This window comes from Parasteatoda tepidariorum, chromosome 11 (assembly GCF_982258835.1).
Source record: "Parasteatoda tepidariorum strain Cologne lab strain chromosome 11, Ptep-v5.0, whole genome shotgun sequence".
NCBI lineage: Eukaryota > Metazoa > Arthropoda > Arachnida > Araneae > Theridiidae > Parasteatoda > Parasteatoda tepidariorum.
In genome coordinates, this window is record NC_141765.1 from 33,398,653 (window position 1) to 33,416,760 (window position 18,108).

General features: G+C 28.0%; 1 protein-coding gene across 2 annotated transcripts in view; it reads right to left on the reverse strand.

The window, feature by feature from the left end:
* Positions 1-418: 418 nt before the first annotated feature.
* Positions 419-18,108, reverse strand: part of LOC107450098 (tyrosine-protein kinase HTK16) — a 32,966-nt gene continuing 15,276 nt past the window's right edge. The window contains exons 10-18 of one of the 2 annotated variants that reach the window (XM_016065823.5): positions 16,926-17,043; positions 16,113-16,147; positions 13,570-13,717; positions 9,679-9,749; positions 8,996-9,142; positions 7,460-7,645; positions 4,823-4,914; positions 4,026-4,152; positions 419-1,953 (exon numbers count right to left, since the gene is read on the reverse strand). In XM_016065823.5, the coding sequence (XP_015921309.2) occupies positions 1,771-1,953; positions 4,026-4,152; positions 4,823-4,914; positions 7,460-7,645; positions 8,996-9,142; positions 9,679-9,749; positions 13,570-13,717; positions 16,113-16,147; positions 16,926-17,043 (1,107 nt within the window). In that variant the 3' untranslated portion in view covers positions 419-1,770. Of the gene's footprint in view, positions 1,954-4,025; positions 4,153-4,822; positions 4,915-7,459; positions 7,646-8,995; positions 9,143-9,678; positions 9,750-13,569; positions 13,730-16,112; positions 16,148-16,925; positions 17,044-18,108 lie in introns of both variants that reach the window. The other variant, XM_043042133.3, reaches the window with a different exon arrangement.

The following is an 18,108-nucleotide window of genomic DNA, read 5'->3' on the forward strand; positions in this document are numbered from 1 at the left end:
ACATTTAACAAACAAAACACACATGAAAGCTTGTAAGTACTCAATAAAAAGTTAAAGTTCTTTAATTAAAAATTTATGTAGGTCTTCTACCACCAAGTATAGTGTAAGTATTATCTTATAAAATTACCCTACTATTACAAACAACAAATAAAGAAACAACATTAAAGAAATTTAATTTGTCACTCAGTATAAAAACTGCTTAGTCACAAGATAAAAGCTTATAAGATGAATTCACTGAACTATTCTGACACAATGTAATATTAACAAAACAACTAATTCTCAATAATAAAAACTCAAGAAGAAACTGTTTTTATGATGAAAGTACAAAGATAGATAGAAATTCGTACAAAGATATTATTTTTATATAGTGAGTAGATTATTTAATTGACTTTTCATTTTGATTATTTTCTTTAAAACATTGAGCTTTAATACTCATAATATTTAAACATAATGAGGATATATAAAATGAATGCTGTAAAACCGCATTCTATTTAACAGACTTCTAAAGGGAGTATGCATTTACTAGTAAAATTTACACTCATTTCTTTGAATTGAGATAATAATTTGAGTATCACAGTTGTTTTCTACTTTATTGATATAAACAACACACTTTTATTAGTGTTTCTTGTATACAAAAATTTTGCACGAGTGAGTGTTTGCTTAAGGACAAAATTAGGAAAGGAAATTTATGATTCTATACGGCATTAAAGCTGTTCAAAGGACAACATCAGTTTTTTAAATGCCTCAGTGCTGCATTATTTTTTAGAAAATTAACTAAAAGTGTTTCCTTTTCCAAAGAAGTGCTTTTGGTCGAATAAGAGGGTAGAGAGATCTCTTGTAATGGCACTTTCGTACTAAATTGTGTGACCAGCATACTCCATCGCTTCTTTCACTGATTGATAAATAATTTTAAATGGACGTAGTAACAACTTATTCATTATATTAGATCATAGTAGCCATTTATCTGACACATAAGTATTGCAACTGCTTCTACTATACTTTGGAGTAAAGCCAAAAAAATTTAATTTTCAAGTCACATTCTTAGAATATTACAAGACCAAAAAATGTCACAATAAAAATTTATTTAAAAATAGCATAAATATAGAGGTTTTACACGTGAATTTTAATGCTTATGTGCTTTCAGAATGTGACCTAATTTAATTAAAATATAACAAATCAGCATTGCCAAGAAAATTATTATGCAAAGCAAGCATATATTAGGATCTTGATGAGTTTGCAATTAGGTTTTTAACCATATATTGACTGCACAAAATTGATAACAAATGTAACACACTAATTCTTTAGATTTCTCATTAAACATTACAAAAATGTGACAATTACTTCGTTACAGAAAATAAAATTGCTCCCTCTTAAAAATTTATAAAAATATTAAGTCTTCTTTTTCTTTTCAAGTAAATAAAAAAAAACTTCTAATGTTTCTTGCACATTAAATGTTACTAAGGAAACACTCCTCATCAATGGGCAAATTTTTATGTCCTGAAAATATTTATTTTAAAGTGATTTTATAGTAAGTATGGAGAGTTAACAACACCAATTATCAATAAAAATGTCATTTAAGTTAATAGCATTAGTTACATTAACAGAGTTACAATTTAATAAATTACCCTTTAAAGAAGCTTAAGTAAGCACAAAATAAATTTCATTACATGCGATGATGCAAGAAAATGGTAATGCAGTAAATTACAACCAATGTTAAAAGTAATCACAATTATTGCAATAATAATAATAATACAATTTTAAATTTATCACTCATTTAATAAACTCCCATATACAGCAATATTCAGGCTCTGAACAAAATTTTTTGTAGAGCATTTTAAAAGTAGGCCTCCTCTCTGGCATATATAACCAACACTGTTGTATTATACTTTTAATGCTGACTGGACAACTTTCAGGAATTTCAAGTCTATTATTAGCTTCTATTAGTTGAATAACCTAAAATATGACAGCATAAATTTAAATAAATATGCACTTCAAATACAACTTTCAATAAAATGTCATAAGAAATAAGCAGAGAATCAAAACAATCAACCAATAAGTATTTAGACACTTGTGACAGGAAAAAATATTATTCACATTGCTTAATTGGTAGAGCCTATTCAAAAAGCGGTTACACCTACATTAAGTTCTTGTATGACAGCTAGTTTTTTTCTTTCTCTGCTAAAAGAAGACTTCTAAGTTCCTTCAATGATATTAGATTTCTATTTAACTTCTTAATTACATGATCTAACTCATATCAGAAGATCTCCAGAGGGTTCAAGTCTGGGATCTGGACAGGCTGGTCCAATTGAGTAGCATAGGTGCAATCTGTAAAACTGCAGCAAAGTAGCAAATGCAGTGTTGTTCAAAATAGTGCCCAAGAAATTGCCATTCAGTTTATCATGAATTTGAACTAAGAGAACAAAGATCAAACCAGAAAGAACAGATCATAATTCTATCTCCCTTAAACTTTATAATAAAACAATTCATTGTGACAGACTTTCTCCAAACAGAAGCCAGGCCATGTCATCTCAATGGTAAAAGATCCATTTCCACTGATCTACAATTCACTATTAGCTTGCTTTGTATAAAATTAATCTGCCAATGTGCTTGGACTTTGTGATCAAAGGCTTATGAGTGGTAACATGACCATGAAAACCAAATAGATAAGCATTTTTACAGATGAAGATTATGGTTGAAATTCTTAGAGAGTAATAAGTATGGTGTGATTTTTCAAAACTTTTCTCAGTTTATGCTGACTTGGAGCACATATCAACAATCACCTTCCGCTTTTGAATTATTTATGCCACTGTCAATTTTTTTTCTCATAATTTTGTTTCCTAGATATGCATTTTAAGGTTCAGGATGTCTGTTATAACCATTGAATAAACTTTTCCAGAAATCAGATAACTCTGCCTCTAACATGCAATTAATACCAATGGTGTTTCCTACATAAAATTTAATGGAGCATGTGATATATATAAAGATATATTATACACTTGATTAAACATAAATGTTTCCAGAAATCAGATAGCTCTGCATATTACATGCAATTAATACCAATGGTGTTTCTCCACTAATTATTTAACGGAGGGTGTGACATATATGAGAACTGCAGACATCAACATTTGTATGTGTGTTCAAAGACTTAAGGGTGGATAAAATGTTTCACTCCAAAAACACAGTTTTTCCCTGACACCATGTTGCAACAGAAATATAGAAACTATATATAACTTATTAGTTTAAATTTTTAATTTATGCTGAGCTATTACACTTAATAAAAGTAATATTACTATGAATAATAAATTATTATTTAACTGGAAACAAACAGCAATCACTAATAACAATAGAAGGATTCAGCAGTTGACACCTATGTTTCTCCATTTTTGTAACCACAAAAGAAATTTTTTTTTTAAAGAAAAACAACTTCAATAAGAATTAATGACTAGTTTAAAAACATTTTTTTTTCTGAATTATAATAACAACATTAAATATTGTACAAAAATCTTAAGAGTCCTGGGAAAATTTGTACAACTTCCCAGACAATAACTGTTTTTCCTTGAATAATTTAAGAGAAAAATTGATGGCAATAAAGAGATGTGTTGCTTGATAAATTATTTTTATTTTTGAAAGAAAAGTGTTTCTTAATTAAAATAATAAAAATTGTTGTCTGCATTGAATCAATACAAAAGGGACACTAGGAACCAAACCTTGATTAAGCTAAAAAAATTTTTTGTCTTTTATAAGTAGGAAATATTTTATTTTCATAAAGTAAATGAATGACCAATCTTTTTACAAGTTTTCATCATCTTATTTTTCCAAAAACATAGTATTCCTAGCTTAAAAAAATGAAAACTGCAATAGTAGTTTCACCATGCATATTTTAGTAAATTAAAATCATAGATACTTCAATAACATTACATTTTAGTTTAGTTTTTAATATAATCAACCTTGCAGTTAGATTTACTTTGCTCAGACTTTTTCTTAATATGTCAAACAAATGATTATTATATAATCAAGATTACAACCTCAGTGCCAGTCATATCTCCATAAGGAGGCTCTCCTAAAGTAATTATTTCCCACAATGTGATGCCATAACTCCACATATCACTTGCGTGAGAAAAGGTACCATAGTTTATAGATTCAGGAGCATACCTAAATAAATAAAACTTGTTATTAGAGTATTTAAAACTTTTCTGATATAGTTTTGAATCATTTTAATAACTTCCATTGATCCACAATACAAGCTTACTTCCTTATGATCAGATTTTCATGCATAATTTCAATCATTCAAAGGATAAACTTTATTTACACTGATCATTTAGTGCATAAATTAAAATACAAATTAAAAAAAAGTACACAAACAACAACTTGTAGTTTAGTTTATCAATTCTAGTAAATCAACTTTAAATAGTTGATTTTTAAAGCCAGTGTTTTCACTATATTCAAGTAATAGTGTGATGATATAGACGGTCAATTTATGCAAGTAAGAAAACATTTCTTCGATCTCAAATATTTTTATGATAAATTTTCAACATCTGAAAGAACCAATTAAATACACTTCTAAAACACTAGTAGATAAAGTTTAAAAATACATAACAAAAGAAAACGTCTTAAAATTATTTGATAACATTCAAACAGCAATTATGAACAGTAATGAAAATTAATGGAGATTTTTGAATTTTGCATTCATTTTGACACTTTTAATAATTATTTAATATATTGAATACAAGGAATTTTTAATTTTAATGAACTGTTTAAAAATAAAATTAATTACAGAGAAATGAAATTATTAATAAAAAATTCTATATACAGCAGATTTTACCATTTTACAGGCCATCTTCCACCGGTACTGGCTCTGTAATATTCACTACCAGATCGCAGAGCCCTTGATAATCCAAAATCACTTATTTTAGCCTAATAAAGTGCAAAAAGTATGTAGTACAAATATAAAAATATATCAGTCAAAAAATGCTTGAAACTTAGAAAGAAAATAGCAGTTTGGCATAAAAAAGTTATCTCAATTCTTTATACTATTCAAATTTAGAGTAAGATTTTAGATTAAAATATTGTCTTCTTTTGAATTAAGTTAATTAAGCTAACTTTTTGAATTAAGCTAATTAAGCTTCAATTAAGCTAACTTTTTTATTTTGTATTATTGTGTATAACATTATAAAAAACAAATCTTTTATTCAAAAATCAATAGAAAATGTGTATGAATATAATTTTCTTCAAAATATTTACTGAATTATTTTGATTAGATTAAAACACCAATTAATTGATTCATTAAGAATTGAATGTTTTTTGCTTTGTCTGAAAAAATATGCACACCTCTGTAAAAGAATAACTACTTAAACTGAGAAAGTTTAAAAATTAAAACAAAAGCTCAATTGCTTTTAAAAGTAAAAAAACCTCAATTGCTCTTCTGCTGTAAATCATTTTCCCATACATTATGTTTTTGTTGTTGTGATAATTTATCATAAATAAATATATCATGTATTAAAACATACAAATTTTTTAAATAAAAATAACTCATTTTTTTCTGTAAATTTTGAGGGCTATTTGACAAAAAAAAAAAAACTTCTAACAAATCATTTTTTATTTTATTCATAATGGTAAATTACTTTTTGATATATATAAACAACTAAAAAGTTATTTCTGTATGAAAACATTGACCTTGATAATTTACCTATAAGTGTCACAGCAATTAATGAAAAATGTTATTAAGGCTGACCATTCAATTTTTAAATTCAAGACAAACTAAGTCTTAATTGAATAATTTTTATCCAAGAAAATTTTAAATTTGAGAGGCTATAAATTTAAATACTTATTTGGAAAAAGAAATTTGAAACATTTTAGAAAAAACTATCAAAGCCAACATATTTAAGCACAAAATAGCTGATCAGATCTTTTATGAGCGATTTACAGCTAAATATATCTTTAAATGCTATCTCTTACGTAATATTGAATAAGATCTATGTAGAATTAAAACACAATATAAAATTTAATATTAGATCATTTTTCATTTATATTAAAAGATTCCCCACCCCATTTAACAATCATAAGTACACTGGACAAAAAATTAGCAAACCATAGAGAAATCAATAAAAACATTTAATAATGTGTAACACCACCTGGATTCGGTTAGTAAGTGAGTTCACAAGGTTTTGCAGGTATGCCGAATCCAGTTTTAAGCTAATCGATGAAGATTTGATAGCGCAAATCCACCTAATTGCGAGAATGCTGATTTTTGCGTTTTACCCGTTGCTCCAACATGCACCACAATTTTTCAATGGGGGTCAAGTCAGGTAATTTTTCAGGCTAGTGGAGATTTAATTCAGTGTCTGAGTGTTCATAAAATCAGTCACATATTCTTCCAGCCCAATGAGCTTTGTGGTTGTCATCTTTAAAAATAGGGGTATTGACAGCATTACTCTTCACGAAGATGTTTACTGAAAGGCAACACTTGATCATCCAGAATGCTCAAATAAGCATGTTGGTTCATGTTAGTGGCCACCTCAGTGAGGAAGCGCAATCCATAATAAGAAAAACACCCCCAAAATATGACAGACCCACCTGCGGCTTGAACCTGACCTTACACACAATCAGTATGAAATTCTTCATCTGGTCTTTGGTGCACTTGACGACCTGCATCATTTGAATAAAGGCAAAAACGTGATTCGTTAAACCATATTACATTCCGCCAGTCAGCAACTGTCCATGTTCAGTGACTTCTAGCCCATTGAAGTTGTGCAGCTTTATGTGTCTGTTTGAGCAATGGCCTCTTACGAGGTGTTCGACTCCAAATGCTCATTGTATGCAGCTCCCGTTACAATGGTCTCTCACTAACAGGTTGGGATGGACCTTCATTTACTATCTAAAGCAATTCCAGTTGGGTTTGGAAGCGATTTTGATTGACAAGTCCCTTCGATGCTGGATTTTTTCCCCAACTATAATTTTGACGTCGTCTTTTGTGACCACATGTATTACACCACTGCTTGTAGACACGTTGAACAGTTCGCATTGAAATATCAACAAATCCAGCAACTTCATTCGCCATATGACCATGGGCACGGCCAAACACAATTGCCCCTTTTTGCCACTCTGTCACATCTTTACACTTACCCATATGTACACACAATTTCCGATTAAAATAAATAAAAATATCTCACAGATAGCTACTTGCCTTTGACCACGGTGAGGCAGTGCAAACGCAGTTGAGCACGTCACTTGACTGCATCATCATCTAACGAAACCTAATGATTTTTTGTCCAGTGAGCTTATTTTTATAGTTCAAAAATAAGCTCTACCATATTAAACATAATTTTTAAAAGCAAGTTAGTTTCTTAATTTATAAAGGAATTTAGCTATTTTCTTTCTTTGCAGTACATAAATATGATAAATACGCTTAAAACTAATTACATTTACATAAATGCAAATTGAGCATTAAAAAAGTAGCAACCTGAGTTTTGGAGGACAATAATATATTTCTTGCAGCTAAGTCTCGGTGAACAAAACGTTTACTTTCTAAATAAGTCATCCCCCAAGCAATTTGAGCAGACCATATCAGCATATCCTGTAAGTGGATCTCAGTAGAATGATCTAACACATAATCTAGAAGTGAACCCATTGGAACTAATTCTTGCACCTGTAGTATTAAAAATAAATAATAAAAGCACATACATAATACAAGGATTTTAAGATTAATTATCACATTCTTTTTGGTGCATGCATAATAAATATTTTCTAACACCAGCATTTATAAGCAAAGAATTTTTTTCATCTATTTTCAGTTTTAAAACACATTGCTTAAACAATTTAAAAATCATTTTTTTTTAGAATTGCTTTAATTTATGATAGTTAATATGAAAAATAATGTATTGATTAGCTAATTTGCTTTAATTATTTTGATAGCTATTAATTTGATTTGAACTCTTTAGAATATGAAATTTAAGAAAAAAGTTTTGTAGAAAATAGTGATGTCCAAAAATTTTTTGGTTCAGTTCAGCAATGCAAATTCACACAACTAGTTTCATATGGTTAAAATTCTAGATCTCTTTTTTACAAATACTTGTTTTGACATGCAAATGAAAAAAAAAAATTTGGTTTTCATTTTTATAGTTTTTATAATTAAAGAGAAAAATAAATTTTTTAAATATTTAAAATTAAAATTCTTTTTTATTTAATTTACAAAATCAAAATTGGGTATGCTTTTTACCAATTAACAAAAATCATTGCTAGAAATTTTTTTATAAAACTTATATTGCAGTATTAAGCAAATCATATAGTTCAATTGAGTTATTATACCATTAATTGAAATAAATATTTTATGTTTAATTGTACTTTTAACCAATTGATCAAAACACCTTAAATTTAATTTTAAAATGTAACTAAAAAGTTAACCTAAGAACATAATGATACATACCTTCATAGTGATCAATTTGCCAATGGGACTACATTTAATAAAAATTCCATTGTAACATGGATATATTTGTTCCACTCCCAATTCATAATAGATTTAATCTTAAGAACAATGGTTAAGAACTCAAGGAATGCTTATAACTTTCATTGATTTAAATTTCTTGAAGTACAACAAATAAATATAAAAATATTGTTTTTCTTTATCCACAAGCCAAACATTTTTAAATCACAATTTTTATTATTTCGATAGGAGCAATTATAAACTTTTTCCCCTTATAGTAAGGCCTTCAAAACTTGTGAGATAAAAAAAAGTTTTAAGGAGGGGGTAAAATAAAATTTGTCATTGAAGAACTTGTAGAAGAGTTACCAGACTATGTTTAAATTTAACTATTATGCACACAAATCTTGTTTCAGAAAAGCACAGTTTATACCCTGATATAAGCTAAAAGAGAAACACGTTATGAATAAAGAATATTATAAGTAGAAAGTTAAGTATCAAAGTATATTTTACAATAAATTAAATTTAATTTATATTATAAATTATAAACATATAATTTGAATTTTAACTAATGCTTACCATCATTAAAGGGGGTCCAAGGCAAACACCAAGCAGTTTAACAATGCAACAATGGTTTAACCCAACCATCACTTCAACTTCCCGTATAAATTCTTCCCTACAGCTCTGCATCTGTTCATCTCTTAATGTTTTTATAGCAACAGCAACCTATATTTTAAGAAAAAAAAATATTATTAACAAATCAATTTAAGTTATAAAATGAAATTGAAAATCTCACAAACTAGTCTATCATATCTGCCATTAAGATTCATAACACTTTGTAATTATGTAAAATGCTAAAAAATTATTTATTTTGCACTTTAAGAAATTGAATAAAAGTCTGAAAGTTACCTGTATCTCATTTTCTAAGTTAAACAAGCATAATCATCTTTTATGGGTCTCTTACAAGGTTGAAAGAATATTCTTAATGCGGAAGTAGAGCATTTTTTTTAAATCAAGTGTTAGAATCAAGTTAAATAGCTCTTGAGGAATGAAACCTTAAAAATATGACTGTTTTAAAGTTTCATTACTCAGAAACAATTAGGCTGACTTTGATAAAATTTTGAATTTCATTATTTAAAATAAAAAATTTTAAAATTTAAAAAAATTCAATTATAGTTAACTTTAATAATCAATAATTCTATGCCTTCCTAATGTAATTACCAAAAGAGAAGGTTATGCTTAATATTGATTCAGATTCTTACTTCAGTATTGTTTTGATTTATCCACGTTCCTTGCAAAACAGAACCAAATTCTCCTTCACCAACAGATAGACCTGAAATAAAGAAGTTTTGAGTTAGATTTTTAATCTATAGTATAGAATAGTATAGCATTTAGTATAGTACAGTATATAGTATAGTATAGCATTTAGTATAGTACAGTATATAGTATAGTATTTAGTATAGTATAGTATAATGTAGTATATAATATAGTATAGTATAATATAGTATAGTATATAATATAGTATATAATATAGTATAGTAAAGTATAGTATAGTATTAGTATAGTATAATATAGTACAGTATAGTATTTAGTATAGTACAGTACAGTATAGTATAGTATAATATTGTATAGTATTTAGTATCGTATAGTATTGTATTTAGTATCACCAGCAGACAGACCTGAAATAAAGAAGTTTTGAGTTAGATCAGTCATATTTTTAATCTATTTAAATAGTTTAAAAAAAGCAACTTTTTACTTAAATAAATTATTTAAATAAGAGAAGTTACATTAACAGTTTTACTAGGGAAATCTTACATTATAATTTCAGAAGAGGAGGGATGCCATAAAATATTTTTATTAATATTTTTCAGCTGATTGAACACATTTGTTCTATGCACTGTTTTTTATTAAATAACAATGAGAGAAAAAGGTTTACTTTGTAAAAAATCACAACATTGAAGGTTAAACTGAAGTCACAGTTAATTGGAGAAGAGTTAGAATTGACTAAATAATGTCAAGTGTTAATGTTATTTCTAGGTAACTAATAAAATAGTGCAACAATTTAAGTCTGATGGAAACAAAAGAAAATGAGAACAAAGAAGGAACAATCACAAAGTTATGAAATCTATGTTAATCTAAACCAAGACCCAGAATAAGATGAAAATTAAAAAGGGAAGACAGCTAAAGTGAGAATAAAATAAATAAAATCAATCAACTCATCACAAAGAATGCTAGAATAAATTATTATGTTTGAAATGAAGATTTATAATTCTGATTCAAAAAATAAAGCTGACACATTTTATTTTTGAATAGCAGAAATATAACAAGATCATATTTATATGTTCATAAATTGAGATGTAGTCATTTTTTCAATTAGACATTTTAATAATCAAACTTATCTTAACAAAGTTTGACAGTAACATAAATTTTATAAAGATTTTAGAAAACAAAAGGCCCCTAATAAAAACATAAGCTATGATGATGGATACTGCCATTTTGATAAAGAAGCTATCCTTCTTTTTTGATTTCTAACTAATGTCAGAGTAACTTGACTTAAATAATTCATGAAATATGCTATTATGAAGTCCTGAAATGCATATACTGCAAAGTTTCCACTAAAATCACAGTTTACAAATTCTAAAAAGTACTTAATCTTAGATGGCTCAGTGGTTAAGGCCCTGATTTGCTGATGTGAAGAACTGGGGTCAGATCCCCAGCGGTGCCATAAAGCCCACATAACTTCAGATCAATGGGCATCAGTTTGTCTGTGAGTATAAAAACAGCCTGAGTACAATTCTGACCAATACCAAGCATACCATTGGTCAAGAAACTGTGCAGCCTAGCCTTAAGCTATACATTCCCCTAGTATCTGTTATGGAAAGGCCTTACTTTTTTAATCTCTAGTGGCATCTTGAAATCCATCCAGCTTCAGATTCATGGGCACCAGTTTGACTGAAAAGTAAAAGCAGCCTGTGCATGATGCAAAACCACATTGTTACAATTATGGCGATGATCACGAAATTATGGAGTATTTTTTTCTTTTTCTTTTTACTTAAAAGTCTTATGTGAAACCTCAATTATGAATATTAATGCACGCAATTCATGGTATTATATGTTTAACATATAATACAATGAATGTTAAACATAAAATACTACAACAGTAGAACAATTTCCTGAATGAAAGGGATTTTAAGTAAAATCAAACAACAAAATTAAAAAATGTAATAAACTGCTTCAAAGCAAAAAAAAACATCAATTTGATTATTTTTATAGATACCTCAGAAATTCTTTGATAGACAGTAAGTGCAGAAGATATATATTTTCAGATAAGGAGAGAATAAGGAAAGGCATGAAAATACACAGGAGATAAAGAATGAGAAGCTGGAAAGAGAAAAGACCATTCACATCTTTCTAAAAACATTAAAATAAGTACTTGCTATTTGAAAATAATAACTTATATTACTGATCAATGAATTCTTTTCAGTCTTGCAATTTAACTTTGTTTCAGTCTTGCAATTTCACTATTATTCGATTTTGTGTAATTTGATTTACAAAGTTTTAACAATATTTAATTAGATACTTTAATAGCTTAATGAAAATTAAAAATATTGCAATGTTGAGTTTCAGTTGACCATCATTATCTAAGAATAACTTTAGCTAGTAAAAACAGGAGTACAAAACTTTTGGTGTTAATAAAACCATTTAACATATATGTTAACCAATTAAATTTGTCTGGCAGAATTATTAATACTTGTTTACACCATTTTTTGAAACCATTTGACAAAAAAAGGAAACTCTTTCAGAAAATTGTCTATTATCTGTACTAAAATTTCATGGAATGGGTGAAAAAGCATTCAAAACTAACCTAAACCCTTTTCTAAATTGATCACACAAAAAAAAAAAACTATTAAAGGCTTCAAAGAAGTTTCTTTTAGGTTCACGTATATATATATACACTTTCTTTTCATCAAAGCAAGTATCAATATTACACACACAAAAGTATTTCTTCCAACTGTAATATTCTAAGGCAATACAGATTGTAGCTTGTAATAAAATTGACCAAAACAAGAAAGAAATTTTAATTGCTATTGATAAAAAAATACAAATGCTAACTTTTATTATTATTATTTTTTGTCTAAACAGACTTTAAGAATAACAAATAAGTCTTTAAATATATTAAAGTTTTATTTAAATAAGTGAGCCAATTACTTCTATGTTTATTTTGAGACGCAGAACAGACTTCAAATAAATGTATTGTTTTTCCTATATTATCTGATTTGTGCTTGCCTCTGGCAGCAAAAATAACTGGAGTTTTTCTTGTTTAAAATAATATTAGAATGGCTTTATGAACATGAAAGTAAGACTAACTTTATTTTTGTTCATAAATAAAGTTGCCCCTTCATTCAAAACATACCTTCTTATGGTTTAAATAAGAAAGAATAAAATAAATAAATAATCATCTCCTACTATATGTTATCAATTTAGTGATCAACTGTCGAAGTTGATCACTAAATTGATTCACCATCCACAGTCAATGTACTCAAATTTCACTGCGTGCATTTTAAAATTATGCCATAATAAAGATTTGATGAAACAGACTTTCCATCCATCTTACTAAAGATAGAATTCAGTTGCTTAGCTAATAAACAGTATTGCTTCTTTTTAAATTTAATCTTTTGGAAAACGACATTTGTGATCTTGCATTAACTCTCAGATTCACTAACTTATTTTAAGATTCAAAAAGCACACTTGCTAGATAAAAAAAAAAACATTTTGATTAATACCTTGAAGGCCATATTTTTTTTAAAACTTTAAATTTTAACAAAAAGAACTGAACTAAGAAATAATTACATTTTTTTAAATTAACTATGTAAAGTTTGATCAAATAAGAATAAAAACAAGGTAAAGTGAAAAATATCGAAATAATAAAATCTAACTTATACATGAAATTATCAAATATTAAAGTTTAATGACACATTATTACAGTTATCCGTCTTGTAATCAGAATATTTTACGATTCAATTGTTTGTACTGTCATAGAGAATAGTAAAATATGTAAAATAATTTAAAACAAAATAAAAATTCATATTACATAGATTTTAATTATTATATCATTTAATGAAAGAAAAGTTAATTAAATGGAAAAGTCCTACCTAACTTCAATGATTCTCGACAGATAAGATTTGGTTTTGACACAGGACAAGAGCTTTGGACATCACTTCCATTAACTGCACAACTTTCTGGTGACTTTTCCCCATTTGAAACACAGTTCTTCACAGGAGGAGGCTTAGGAATTGTTTGCTGTGAGAAATACTAGTATTTGAAAATATACATCAAGAATATAAAAATTAAATTTTCAACTTGAGTCCTTTTAAACAAGCAATAATAAAATTTGAAAAATAAATTATTGATTTCTTGATTTTTTAGAGTAAATTCCCAATGTAATGAGAATATGTACTCATAATGAGTCACAATGTCTCAGTCATTGAGCTGTCATTATAAAAAACAGGAGTTAAATCTTCAAAAGTGGCTTGAAGACTACCCAGCTTCAGATCTATGGGTACTAGCTTTGATATGTGTCAGAAGTAAAGGTGGCTCCTGTGCAATGCCGAGCACATTACCACAACCGTGCTATTGGTTATGAAATTGTGCAGTCTTAATCTCCATGAACGCCTGGATTACAATGGATTGCGGAAATGTTTTAATTTTTGCTTTTAGATAATCATAATGGGAGGAAAAGTGGGCCTTATAACTATCTTCTCCAAATAGATAAAAACTAAATTTTAATCACTGTTTGCTAAGCTATTTTCATAAGAAATAATTCTTAGGAAAACATGGTGCCCTAGCAAGTAATTCCAGGAGTGAATAGCATTTTGTAGCAGGCAGGAATGCTTCAAGTACAAAATTCGCTCAGTAAGTTATACTTAAGTTATACAGTCAGACATAGATATAAGGCCACCCTAAGGGACATCGCAAAAGCGACCTTATAAGCGGGGTGACCTTTTAACCGATTCATTAGCAGTTCGTAACTGAGCACGTAAATAGCACACATTATGATTTTTTAAAAATGGTATCACAAACGAAAACGATCGGCCATAAATTAAATATTTAAGCCAACAAATTTTAACAGAATTAGTAAAAAAATAAAGAAAGTTAAATTTTCTTAAAATTTTTTTTATTTAAAATAAAACTGTTTCCTCAGTGTACATACATACAAATTTTCAAAGTGTACATACATACATTACATCTTACCTTATTTAAAATAATCATTTATGCAGGTCTGTCTCGATTTTGGTTTCATTTTTTGAATAATGTTTTCTAGATTTTTTAACTTCACAAAATGTTCCCCAGCTCCCTTATGGTTTGTAAACAAATTTCTTATGACATATATTGCATTGAAGGCTTCTGCTTGAGTTACAGCCTCAGGATCACTGTCATTGGTCCACAACTTGTGAAACAATTTCAGAAATTGTAGCTTCAGAAGTGGTGGCAATTTCCTCATCAATCACACCATATTCAACCTCCTCTTCAATGGCATGGCCACGATTTTTCAGATCTTCCATCAGAACAAATAGAGGAATATCGTCTTCTTCTTCAGTTACGTCATCCACGATATTCAGAGAACTCACAAAACCAGCATGACGAAAACAATTTGCTATGCATGTGGTGGACACCATGTTCCAACTTTTGTACAATGGCATCCAAGACAGTAACGTGAAACTCCTATGTTTGGTTGATGGCAGCGATAAAGTCCTTCAGGAGGAGCTTACGATAGTTCACTTTTATGTTTTGAATAACTCCTTGATCCAATGGTTGGAGAATGCTGGTCACATTGGGAGGCAAGAAAACAAGTTATTGAGGCTAATTGTAGGATGTTGGTATGAACTGTGCAATTGTCTGCTATGAAAACAACTTTTCGCTTCTACTTCACAAACTGCCTGTCTAAACACCGTTTTCTCCCAACCAAATGGTGGCGGTCATCCACACTTTTTTGTTTGCGTCGTAATCCACAGGCAAAGTTTTAACCTTTTTAAAGCAACGTGGCTTTTGGAATTTACCAATAACAAGAGGTCTCAATTTTTCAGTGCCATCCATATTGGCCCCTAAAAATACTGTAAGTCTTTGTTTTTTTTTTGCCACCTACACATTTCTCATTTTTTAACGCTAGAGTTTTTTTCAGGTAAGACTCGGAAAAAAGACCCCAAATAAAATCATGGAAAAATAGGAAAGTATTCTTTCAATTCTTGCCAGAACTTTATAATTTTTTATAAAGTTTCTTTATAAATTTTTCAACTAAGATTTTTTAAACACTTCATAACTAATCAAATACTGAATACTGTATTTCAAAATAAAATATATGAATTTTATGGAAGCAAATGAAATTAGAAAGATAGTTTCTGACTGAGTAAACATATTTTTGCATATGTAATAATATCAATTTTTAACATATAAATTTAATATATACATTAAATGTGGAATATGATCGTGTAAAAACGTTTTGCATGAAGAGGTCTTGATCTAAAAAGTTGTTAAAAAGCAACAAACGTTTTTAAATACATTATAACGTCAGAAGTATTACAATATACAGCTATGTTACTTAAAGTGTTAGCAAATGAAAATCATGCTGCAAAGACATAGAAAAGGTATAAAATTTTACTTAAAATAAAATGTAAGGAAATAAACTTAAAAAACTCACTTCGCAGGTTTGGTGATTATTGTTCAATGCAACTTCTAAAAAATTATAAAATCACATAAGTTCTTTAAATAAAATTAAACAGTACAAAAGTTATGCCTATTTTAAAACACACTGTTCTCCAAAATTTAAGATGCAACCTGTTTCCTTTGTCTAATTTGAAAATGAATGATAGCAGAAATAAGAAATTTGGAGTAGAAGTGTACTGAACAGTTCTTTACAGAACACAATACATAAATGCTTAAACACAAACATAAAAATACAAAAAAAGCATATTTCGTAAACTAGCTTCTTTTTTTTGAAAAACAAAAAAAACAACAACATTGTTTTATGTGTTGTATAAATGTTACAAAAATGTGTTCTAGTTCTCATAAGGAATGTGTCCACCCCTTAGTAAAGGCATTAGCATCATCAATTTTAATGCTGCCAATGAAGTTGTCAAACACTGAAATTAAGAATAAAATATCAGATACAGTCAAGGTCAGCAATAAACTGTTAAAATAGTAGACACATTCCTTATAAGAAGACATTTTTACAATTTTTTCACAACACATTTCCAAACAAAACTATAATGTAGGGTTTTCTCTGATATGGGATTTCTCTGCCAAAAGTGTTTTCCTTGTTGAAAATCATATTTGTATTTAAATAAGGTTGCTTTAGCACACATTTGCAACAATATTCTTGCTTCTAAATAAGGTTGCTTTAGCACACATTTGCAACAATATTCTTGCTTCTATGTTCCTTCATTTTCAAATTAGACACGGAAAAAAAGGTTCATAAACTTTGGAGGCCAGTTAAAAAAAACATACTACGTACCTGGAGGCACTGCACAAACCAAATTAGTTGGAAGACCATCTGGTATACGACGATAATAATCAACAACATGATCTAAAGATTCCAAATATGGTCCATCATCAATAAAGTAGAACTTATCCTAAAATTTTGAATGTTAAATATTAAAGTTTAATTTCACTTTTCATTTTTTACATTTTAATAAGCATTTCAGTGCAATAAAGTGAAAAAATTTAAAAGAACAAAAGCTTTTTAATTCATTTTAAAATTACTATAAGGTAAGAAAATAAGGTACGGTATGTCTAATTCAAAAAATTCTAATTTCACAAGAATCTACTAAAGAACAAAACTAAGTAAAATGATCAACTTTAACATCTACAATAATTCATTTCCTTTAGTCCTAAATAAATAAGCTTAAACTCAAGATGCTATTATTTTTTTAGTGTTCTTCATTGTCAGACTGGGGAGAGATTTAAATAAACAAAGGAGACATCTTACATTTTTACTTCAAAATGTTACATGATTCTATTCACGCATATATAAATGGTATGAAATTTATATTTTTAAAAATTTGATTATGCATGTGAATGAAAATTCAAAGACTAACAAAGAATCAAATATTCATTTTAAATAATAAAAAAATAATAATTCATTAATAAAAATATATGACATTTAATTCTATATCTCTAATGAAGATGCAAAAGCAATTTTCTTAAGGTACAAGAAAAATAAGATTTTTATGGTAAAAAAAAAAAAAAAAAAAAAAAATTCATTAACTGCCAGCAAAACAGGAATAAATCCAGCTTATTTTAGAAAATAATAATTAGGTCTAATTTTTTCTAACTATTGAACAATATCTAAATATTTAACATAATAGAAATTTTAGGTCCCCCCCCCCCATCCATAAAGACTAATAAATATCAAAACTATATTACATTTTCGGTTTTAGTTCTTCAGCATAAAAAAGGTTTTCGTAGATTACAAAAATCTGAAGGCAATCATTATAACGTAATTAAAAAGGGAAAAGAGTTTTCATACAGAAATATAATCTTTACTAAATGCCTAATAACTGGAAAAAAAGAATAAGATATTTACAATATCAGCATAAAACGGTTTCAATTAGACGGTTCATAAGAATTTTTGAAACCTCATGACCATGAGATCATATAAGGGCAAAAATATTTTCAGCTGAACTTAACCCTTTAGT